Source organism: Falco peregrinus, chromosome 13 (assembly GCF_023634155.1).
Source record: "Falco peregrinus isolate bFalPer1 chromosome 13, bFalPer1.pri, whole genome shotgun sequence".
NCBI lineage: Eukaryota > Metazoa > Chordata > Aves > Falconiformes > Falconidae > Falco > Falco peregrinus.
The window spans coordinates 15379392-15390380 of NC_073733.1; the positions used below are offsets into that span (position 1 = coordinate 15379392).

A 10989-nucleotide genomic window follows, 5' to 3' on the forward strand; every position below is an offset into this window, starting at 1 on the left:
TCACCTTTATTAAAGGTTATAAAGTTATTAAGAGGGATCACGAGGCACAACCTGTGTCTATTTTAATAGAGTCGAAGCATATATTTATAGTTCCGTTTTTAAATTTACGAATTCCCAGAAAAATTAGCAGAAATGCATCTTTTCAAGAAAAAGTAACATGTCTTAGTAAAACAGCACCATGCCACGGTGTTCATATTCCCACCCTCTTCTTTAGGGAGGACCAACTCTGATAACAAATGGAATAAACAGTGCAAGGAGTAACACCTGTGCTTCGTTTCTTCTGTTTAATTTTTGTAGTATCTGTTTATATGTTTAAGCAAAAATTGTTTATTGTATATTAACATCCCCCTCCCCCCAAAAAAAATTATCCAAATTAAAAAATAAAAGGCAGTATATACTTTTAGATAACTAAAAATCAATTTACACTTTGTTAAAAGACTTAAGAGGAGAACTGAAGAAACCCAATATGGAAAATTATTTTTTTAATCCCATTAAGAAGTCTAACACTTTATCTGCAAAACCAGCGATATCAATTTAGAGAGCTTTACAAGTCCTACAGTCCAAACTTAAAAACAACCCCATGAACCTAAGTTTATCACCAAGACTTTCAAGGTCAGGCCCTGTGATAGGGTTAGGTCAAGGAACCACTTGCACTTAGGACAATAATCCCCTGCCCTTTCCCTCAAAGCCCCATTTTTGCTCCGCAGGCTGGTCTGCTGCTTCCAACAGCCCAGTCCAGCCCCAGCTTGGGTCCCACCAGGTGCGAGGCAGGGAAATTCAGCTGCTGCAGACAGTGTTCAGAGGTGCGGAGGGAACATCCACCACATATCTCAACCTGCAGCCACCACACTGAAACGAGCAGGGTCGTTAGGAAATCCCGCTGATAAATGAAGTGGCACGGAGTCGCTTGGGCCTGGCAGCATCTCTGCTAACACTCTGTTAACTTTTTTTTTTTTTTTACTTTATTAAAAATTTTGCAGAGTTTTTCCCAAAGAGTTTCAGCGATGCGTATTTCAAGGGCGGGCAGGCACCCTCCCGGCGCTCTGGCCAGGACCCAAGTTACAGCAGGTCACCCCATCTGCTCACTCACAGCCTCCAGCTCAGCCGTGCTGGTCCCCTTCTGTCCCCGAGCAGCCCCCGCAGCCAGGCTTCACCCCCAAAGCGGCAGCGCTGGGGTCTCCATCCTCAGAAACTGTGTCTGCTCCAACAGCACCCAGAAGCTTCTGATGGTCCACCTCCTGCCGCAGCCTCTAGTACCCACCCCAGGCCCTGGGGCACCAGGGGACCCTGCAGCATCTCACCCACCTACAAGGGGCTTAGTGCTAGTTTATGGGGCTTAACTAGTCCCCAAATTCTGCTACTACAGGTGAAACAACGGAGCTTGTCCCTTTGCACTGCTATACATCCTTTCTGCTGTTCCAGTAGCAGCTGTTGAGTAGGCTTGTCCCTAAGAAGCAAATCCCCCCCAAGTGCTAAGAAGCAACCCCCCCCAAGTGATATTTCTCTCCCTGGCAGTGGTATGATTTTTCTTCCCCCCACTCCACACAGGAGCAGCTTACTAGGAAAACCCATATGCAGGGCCCAGCCTGCTCCAGGAGGATCTGAGCTCACACCAGGGCTGATGGCAATGCTTGCTCCAGCAAAGCCGCCTTCTTCCCAGGGCTCTGCCAGCAGCCCGAGCACTCGGGCACGCCAAGGCGGTGGGCTGACCTTGGTTGGATGCCAGGTGCCCACCAAGCCGCTCTCTCACTCCACTCCCCAGCAGGATAGCGGGGCAGAAAACAAGATGGAAAAAAAAACCCTCATGGGTCAAGGTAAAGGCAGTTTTATAAAGCAAAAGCAAAGGCCACATGTGGAAGCAAACGAAAGCAAAAGATTTGTTCTCTACTTCCCATCAGCAGGTGACATCCAGCCACTTCCTGGGAAGCGGGCCTTCAGCACACACAGTGGTTGCTCCAGAAGATGTATGTCATAACAAGTGCCACATGCCCCTGGCTTTTTCATAGCCTTCCTTGCCGAGCAGACATCATATGGCATGGAGTATCCCTTTGGTCCATTTGGGTCAGCTGTCCTGGCTGCGTCCCTCCCAAGACCTTGCCCACCCCCAGCCTGCTGCTGAGGGGTGGGGGGAGGTTGGAGAGCAGCCCTGGTGCTGTGCGGGCACTGCTCAGCTTAGCCAAAGCCCCCGTGTGTCACCAGCACCTCGCAGGCTGCCACAAGCACAGCACCACGGGGGCTGCTAGGGGGAAAATTAACTCCATCTCAGCCAGGCCCCGTAAATCACATCACAGAGCCAATGAGACTTACAGATGCAAATCCCACCACGTTTCCAAGAGCATGAGGATTAACCTGTTCAGCCAACAGAGCCACACACTGCAAACACTTCCAGTTTGCTGGGAAACGTCTTAATGCATCTTTTCTTACGATTTTTCACAAGACTTAACCTGGAAAAGTAACTAACATGTAGAGACATGAGAAGAACCCCCATGCATCACCAGGGGCCCACATCACAACAACGTGGTGTCAGCATCAGGCCTCCCAAAAGCCAGTAGGCACCATCCCTGGTCCTGGTTCAACAAGCTTGTACCAGCAGCATAAAATTTCTTCTAATCTCAGACCTTTTGGCTCCAGAGGCAGTTCTGCAAGGTTGTTCTCCTCTCAGTGGAGAGCACCTCTCTCCTGCAACACTAGCCAGGAGAGCCACCAAATACAGCCCAACCTTTACCCACAGCCATGACACCACTTAAGAATGTAGGTATCTGTACTTGCTCCCATGTCTCATTACATTTTCCAGTCTAACCCCAAGGCCTTTTGTTTCTTGCAACGGTGCCATTGGATTTATTGCTATAGACAAGTTCAGTAGATACTCCCCATAATAATTAGCCACAGCCAAGTGAAATTTCAGTTCTGAGATGCTCTCACGCACAGTTACTTTGGATGCTGCCTCTGTTCAGTGTGCCAAAAGCTTTGAGGCTTCCACAATCAATCAAGTGACCCAAGTCAGTCACTCATGACTAGGAAAAAGCACTTTTCTCCTTTCTCACCACTGATGCCAAGTGGCTGAGACAACCCCCTCCTTTCTGCCACCACCATCAGCCCATTTCACCAACTTCCCAAGCAGCAAATCCAGAGCACTCAAAGCATCAACTGTGCCCGCACCTTCCCCCTTCCCTCTCCTGAGATTTCCAGATGCCACAGGGGTGAGCGGCGCTGATGGAACAGGAGACAAGCAAGAATGGGGGCATAGAGAATATGTACCCCAATGGGACCCAAGGAGGGGAAAAAACATATTAAAAAAATCCCTCTCCCCACACCTACAGATTCATGTTCCTCTAGGAGGAGGAAGGACCAAAGGAGGAGAGGGAGATCTATTTCGCTACTTACTACTTATTAAGCAGCACAAGCCGCTGCTACCAAGGAAAGCAAGTTTTGGGAAACTATACGCTCATAGACAGGAAAGCACCATTGTGTTAAGTCCAAAACAAAACAAAACAAAAAAATATTACAGCAGCCTTCCTGAGTATTTCTGCTGCTCCAGGACAGGTATCTGCCCTCTAAGCCTGCAATTGCCAGGGAAAACAAAGGCAGACTAGTGATGGGATTAAAAGCAGAGGCTGGAGGATGATTGCTGCAGACAACAAGGTTCTTCATGGAATCACCCTCCAGGCCGATCCCGTTGGGCCCTATATCACGGTGATGCTCTGTACCTAGTGCTGAGCGTTGCAAGGTCCAGGACAGGGTACCCTCCAGACTAACAAAGGCTCAACTTTTCAACAAAAGGCCCCTACAGAACGGCCCCCCTAACCAGCAATCTGACAAGGAGACTCCCCACACAGCAAACCTCTGTGCAAAGTAATCACACACAGGTGCGAGCTACAAAGTTTGCTGGAACAACCACCACTCACTTGGCTATTCCCAGACAAGGCTACACAGCCTCAAGATAGTAACTACAGATTGCATTATGCAGCTGCCAAGCAGTTCAAATCACCCTTAGAGCAGGTCTCACTTTTTAATCACCTCACTTACAAACGCAGGAATTCCCACCCCTGTCAAGCCAAGCTCCCCTTGAAATCGTCCTCTGCTCCTCACCTGATGATGCTCCCCAAACGGACCTTGCACTCCTCCAAGTTGCTCCCCCTTCTCTCAGGATTTGCACCGCAGGGCTGTGCTGCCCCCTCCCTCCCACCAGCATTAACCCAGCACACACCACCCAGGACCCTCAGGCCTCCCCCCCAAAACCCGGGTGCAGGAACAGCCAGGCCAGCCCCGCTCACAGCCAGCAAGGCTCTTCTGCTCAGACGTCCTCATCCCACACCCACTGCTGCCCCGCAAGCAGCTATCTTCTGTCCAGAAAGTGCTTATATTAGCGTCTGTTACTGGCACAAGGAATAGGTGCTAATTAACTAGTTGTCAGCTGAATGTTGCTAAATCAAGAACACAAAATAAAATTAAAGACAAGGTATTGCAATGGGCAGGAAGACTTGAAGGGACTACTGTTCATTTAAGAACTTCTCCTGTATTTTTAAACATTTAGAAATTGCAGTCCAAATAATTGCTTGTCAAGACATTATTGGGGAGAATAACTGCAGCTATTAAGCAAGCTGTGTCATTAGTTTATTAAAGATGTAACATCATTTCAAAGCCTTTGAGAGAGTAAACCTCTACCTAATGCAAAATCATCACAGCTTCATTTTCCTCCCTCTCTCCTGGCTTCAATCTCAAGTCACGAGTCCTAGCGACCTCTCTGAAGTCGGCTACGATGATGTACATCATTTGCTAGACAAGGATCCATCCCTCTGAATTCCCGGGCAGGTACACAACCCCTGCCCCACCCCCCCCCCAAAAAAAAAAAAAAAAACCACAAACAAAAAACCCAAAGCCAGAAGCTACAGACAAGAACTCAGCTCTCCAAGCCTGCTGTTCCCTTCTGCCTAAGGTGGTGGGTTCAGCACAAGGAGTCTGCTGTTTTACTGGAGGGCACAACTAAGCCCAAGCACCAACAGACCTGTCTCTGCCCCACAGCTACAGCTCTGCAGGCCAGGCCCATCTCTGGGGGTAGAGAGAGGAAGATCACTGGAAGCTGTTCAGCAAGAGAGCGCACATTATGCAATTTCCATTTCTGCTGACAAAAAACGTATTTACAGGACAGGTAAAATAAACTACGTTGCTTGCAAGGCTCAGCAGCCTGAAACCGGGAAGCTAATAGACCCAGAGGGCAAGGAATTGGTTCTTGATGTTTGCAAATCGGATGTCACCAAAACGAGACAATTAAATTTTAAAGCAGTAGGGAAAACAAAAGAGCAGGAATCACAATAGCCAAGTCTCATAAAGAGCTGCTTCTTGGGTACAGGAAGATAATGACGCTAACCATTTTTCTACTAGATGGCAGTGTAGTGTCACACTATATAAAAGGAATTCTAGAAAGAAATTGCTTTCTATTCCAAGTGAATCTGTGCTTAGACTTGACTTCAGAGAGCATGATATATAACAGTACCCTCATTGTAAAGGGACCTGCCATCAGTCTAACAGCGCAATAGAAGCGATACCCTAGCTTCTAATTTCCCAGTGAAGCAATGTGAAAAGACACTAAAACCCTAAGCTGTTCTGCTACAGGGTACAGCTGTGTGCACAGCCGCGGACAAGCTACTCGGGCTGTTACAACTGAAGGTAGGCTGTCATCAACCCACTCCAGGAGCAGAGGAAGCAGGTCCTTGCTGCTCAGGAGAAGCCACCTGGGCTCTTGCAAGGCTGGGGCAGCACTCAGGCCACCACCCAGCTATACCCAGGTGAGGTTAGCGACTTCAAAGGAGGGCGCAGGGACGCCAAGCGCAGCGCCACTAAAATTCAAAATGCAAACACAAAATAAACAAGGTTAGAGCTGAAGGAGAATGCCAATCTTTGCGGGTAATTCCATCCTAAGACTAACCTTTCCTTTGCACGGCCACCATCCACATAAGCTAAACTTCAAATGTAACAAGACTCAGCGGCTCAGGAACGCTCCCAAATCCAAGGTTCATTCCTGGAGTACGAAGGAGCTACGGTGTGTGTACCCGGGGAGCTCAGTGCTAGGCGGTGGGTTACCAGAGCTGGAAAAGCTCCGGGAGAAGGTGGCAGGCAGCCAGAGGACCCTCGCCCCTGTGCCACCGCCAAAGATCCGCCCCGGGGGGTCCCCGAGCGGTCCCCGGGCCGCCAGGCCTGCCGTGTGTCACCGTGCACGGTGCTCGCTGCTGCTAAGGACCTGGCTCCGTAACTCCGGGGGCTCCCCGCCAGCAGTTACAATCGCGACAGCCGCTGGGACACGGTTCCCAACACTTCATCCCCAGCAGAGCGGGGGCCGGGCTTGGTTTGCCCCCGGAGCCCCCGCTGCACGCCGGTTTGCAGCCTGCTCCGTGCCGGGGTGCTCGGTACCGACCGAGCCCGCTCCCCCGCCCCCCCCTCGCAGCAGCATCCCCGCCACGGCTGCTCCCTGCCGCTCCATCCATCCCGCCGCCGCCGCACCGGCGCCCTGCGAGCCCCGGGGAGAGGGGAGACTACGGGAAGCCCCCCGGGGAAGGCCCGCGGTCCCCGCACGGCCTCACCTGGAGGGCCGGAGCCGCACCTCCTTCTTGCTGTCCACCACGGAGGGCACGCAGTTGGTGAGCTCGGTCCAGTCGGCGTGCAGCCCGCAGCTCCAGCCGGTGGAGAAGCGGGAGAAGAGCCAGGTCTCCCGCTTGCCCGGCCGGTGGCAGGTGCACTTCTTCTGCCCGGCGCGGCACTCGCAGGGCTGCTCCAGCTGGATGTTGCGGACCAGGTGCCGGCCGAAGGTGGTGCCGCCCGTCTTCTGGATGTGCAGGAAGACGATCAGGTCGTCCCCCTTGATGTTGAAGTCCACCCGCCGCAGCAAGTCGCCGGCGGAGAAATTGAAACGGGGAACGAAACGCGCCGGCGTCTCGTCCTCCGCCCGGTACGGGTCGGCGGCGGCGGCGGGGCTGAGGGCGCGGAGCCGCAGTAGCTGGCACTCGGTGCCCGGGCAGACGTACTGCAGCACGATCACGGCGAAGAGGAAGAGCATCACCAGCGCCAGCAGCACCTTGTGGGACCGGTCCTCCATCGTCGCCGGGAGCGCCGCGCATCGCCGCCGCCGCTCACAGCCGCCGCAGCAGCCGTCGCCACCGCGGGGGGCCGCCCCGGCCGCGCGCCGCCGCCATCGCCCCGCCGCCGCCGACGGCCCTTCCCGGCAGCCCCCGCGCCGCCGCCCCTCCGCGCGCCCTCGCCCCGCCCCGCCGGGGCCACGCCTCCTCGTCGGGCCACGCCCCCTCCACCGGCACGGCCCCCGCCCTGGCTCCTCCGGCACCGCCGCACCGGGACCGGGACCCGGGCCGAGACCGGGCACGGAGCGGGGCCGTTGCGCAGCGCTCTGCGCCGCGGGGTGCACGGTGCTGAGCCGCGCTCCGGCCGTGGCCAGGCACCGGGCACGCCGTGCTCGGGTCTCGGTCCCGGGGCGCACCGTGCGCTCTGCGCGGCAGGCTGCGGAGTCACCGCACCCTCTGAAGTGCCTGCGGGGCCCCACCGCCGATCCCGGCCCGCCCGAGCGACCCTCGGCAAGGGGCTGGGGCCGCTGCCCGGCAGGGAGCCCCCGGCGGAGCGGCAGCGGCGCGGTGCCCCCGTCCCGGCCGGCCGCCGCCCGGCTCCATCGCTGTCCCGCTGCCCCCCGAGCGCTGCGTGCCCCCACCCCACACACCAGCACTCAGGGTTTGGCGGGGGGTGGGGGGCATTGGCTGTTTTTTTGACGCCCCGAGGGGTTTCGACTCATCAGTAGCAAACAGACCCGCGCCCCCTGCCAGCACATTTGGGAACCCCTTCGCACAATGAGAGTGGGCTGTAAATAAAACAACAATAACGAGGACTCGGCGGGTTTATCTCTGATTAAAGTCCTTTGTACATTTATATGCAAATTATGTTTCGCCCTCCAGCTCCTGGCACGTTACCGGTGAGGCCGGGCGGGTGGGAGCGCACCCGCAGCCGCCCCGGTGCTGCGAAACTGCTGAGCCACCCCCCTCCCCCCACCCCCCGCGCCCCCCGGCAGGGCCAGGGGCACAGCACCGCACAGCCACTGGGCCCGGGGCTTTCCCTGCCCCCTTGGGTGCAGCTGATGCCGTGACAATACACGCCTGGGAAAACCGCAGCCTTGCAAGTGGCTTAGCAAAAGCCGCTAAAAAATGAGGGTTTTGGCTAAAGGGGGTTCTGCTCCCATCCCAGGTGGCCGCCTGTCCTTCCAAGGAAAAGCAGCTGGGGCAGGACCTGCGGCATGGCCATCCCCAAGTTTAACCGATGTGCTCCAGGGTTTAACTGGTGGGCTCAGCTGCAGGCGTTACACAGAAGTGCTGCATCTCACCATGCTCCTTCCCTCTCCCTAATCCATGATTTTCAGGCAGGGTTGGGAATGCCCGAGCTTCTCCTTCCCCTCCCGAGCTGGTGGAGGGAGCAGGGCTCCCCAACACCTCGGCTTGCACTCTCCTGTTGCTTGTGATGCCCCTCTTCCTTTGCCTGGCCCATCAGACAAGAGCTGAATTTTTTAATATGCACAGCCGACAGCAAAGAAAATAATTTGAAAACGCTCTCGCAGACCTTTATCCATCATAAAAAGAGAAAAAAAATGGCCTGCCTCCTTTCTCCTCCTCTCACAGCAATTCACTTTAAGTAATTTCACCAGGTACGTGGTGTTTGGAGGGGATGTCTTTATGGTTTTCATCCTTGAGCAACCTATCCTGTCTTTCCTATTTTTTTTTTCAGTTGTCCCTAGTATTTTGAAAACATTTACACTCACAATAGTAGGCAATTTTATCACAAAGATTCTAGGCATGAGAACTACTGAGTTAATTTGCTTCTGTTTGTATCTGTATCTCCAAAATGAATGGACTGCAACATTTAATGAAAATGTTGTGTTCTGAAATTCAAGCTTTAAAATTATAAAGATGTTTCTGTGCTTTATATCTATCACTCTCTCACAGTCATTTATATGAAAAAAAATACGTTTGCCTCCAGCTTTATTTATTTTACATTATGAAATAACAAAGACGTGTGCTGGGTTAAAACCGATCCTGAATGCTAATACATGAGAATTAAAAGGAGGGAATAATGATGGCCTAATGTCTGCACTAAATTAATATATACTATAAAAGATATGATGCATACTGGGTTGGCGTTCCCAGCAGAGCCATTATTTTGGAATGGGCTAAACAAACAATGATCATCCTTTCACTGATGAGTGATGGTCTCCAGTCTGCTGCCTTCTCACCCACAGTATGTAAATGATGCTCCCTAGCTTTGATCCAGGGACACAAAACATTTGCTTAGGCACTAAAGAAATGAAAATCGCCCCGAACGAGATAAAAGTAGGACAGAACAGAGCTGTTAAGGTTTTACAGCATGGGCAAGTTTTGATGGCTGGCACGGCGGCTAGTGTAAGTTAAGAGGTCAAAACAAAAATGCTGAGCACTGAGAAACAGATACAAAATGCTCGGAAAAAATATCTCTGCCTTCTTCCCAGCACGCGGTATCCCCACAGACCCCAAAAACACAGTCGCTATCCTCGTCCCCCACACACCACCCTTCTCTGCTGGCACAGGGGAACGCCCCACCTCCATGTGTGTGTGCATGGCTGTGCCTGAATGAGCACATGGATATAGCCACTGGTCCTCTTCTCTCCCACCTACGAGCATCCCCTCCTGCCGGCTGGTCCCATCTGCCCCCTGCCCTGCCAGCAGCTGCCCCTCCAGCCCCAGCCCCTTCCTGCTACTGCACATGCGACAGCAGGGTCCAGTTGAGCTGGTGCAGGATCTTCTCTTGGGCTGACCCCGCCTTATTTACCCACAGACACGCTCAGAAAGGTGGGGGTTTGTGTGCAAAGGCACCAGGTATTTGCCCAGAGACAGATCAATATAGCGCCTTGTGCCTCAAGCCCTAAATTGATCTTTGCAGCTTTAGGAAACTCTTTTTATTGTTAGCTCTTCATGTGGGACTGATCATCACAGCCCTTTATATTTTCTGAAGACCCATTTTTTTGCACAGCATCTGAATTTCACTGCTGCGTTTGCCTGGCAAATTGTGACTGCTTGGCCCTAACAAAAAGAAAACACACATTAGCTTTGAGGTAAGTGGGCTGTTGGTGTGTAAAACTGAGCTTTATTAGGCATTAACACCTCCAGCTTACTGAAAGGACTGAGGTTTCATGTCAGTTCAACCAGAGTTGAACGCTCCCAGCATCTGCTGCTCCTCAGAGGTACGGGCAGGGGTGCAGGCAGCCGCGACCCCCCTGGGCAGAGAGGCAGGGCTGGGGTAACCCTGGCTGCTGGGACATCCATAGCTATTGGGAGGACAAGGTCTTTTTCAAATTAGAGGGAAAACCATATTTGCACAATGGCACAATTAGAATAACTTGGTTAAAAGAAATGCAAACGAGCCATTAACTCTGCTTTGCTGTATCTCCTTGTAATGTGATTCTTCTTATAGTACCTGTGCAGGAAGGGGGAGAAGATAAATGAAATAACTGCAGAAAAGCCTGTTGTGCCATGAAAATAGCATATTTATTAAAATAACAAACATAATCGTCACCAGCCCAACTGCTGCAGCTTTCTTTTATGGATTTGTCTCTCTCAGCTGGAGCAGCTGATGGCTGAACAGGTTTGCAGCTGGGGCAATCAAAACCACTCTTCCCATCATGGGACCTCAAAGTGATGGAGCAGATGCTTCAGCCTTATCCTCCACTGCCCCAGAAGGACTTCTCCCCCCACCACTTCCGTAAGATGTACACAAACCCAGCACATTGATAGTTTTACTTCTCTGTTGAGTCAGGGTAAAGCTGGATTATGGAGTCAAAAGATACCACTGGGAGACAGACAGTATGAAGACACCACTCTGTTCCCTGAGGAAACAAGGCTTAGAAAGAGTGGAAAAGCACAGAGCAACAAGATGGTCATTGCATGGGAGGAGAAGCAGGACCAAGAGCAA

At 52.6% G+C, this 10989-nt stretch overlaps 1 protein-coding gene across 1 annotated transcript in view; it reads right to left on the reverse strand.

The window, feature by feature from the left end:
- HS6ST2 (heparan sulfate 6-O-sulfotransferase 2) overlaps positions 1-7222 on the reverse strand; it is a 136203-nt gene extending 128981 nt beyond the window's left edge. Inside the window, exon 1 of the mRNA XM_005232774.4 lies at positions 6579-7222. Coding sequence (XP_005232831.3) covers positions 6579-7090 — 512 coding nt within the window. The 5' untranslated portion in view covers positions 7091-7222. The remainder of the gene's footprint in view (positions 1-6578) is intronic.
- Between the last annotated feature and the right edge of the window lie 3767 nt (positions 7223-10989).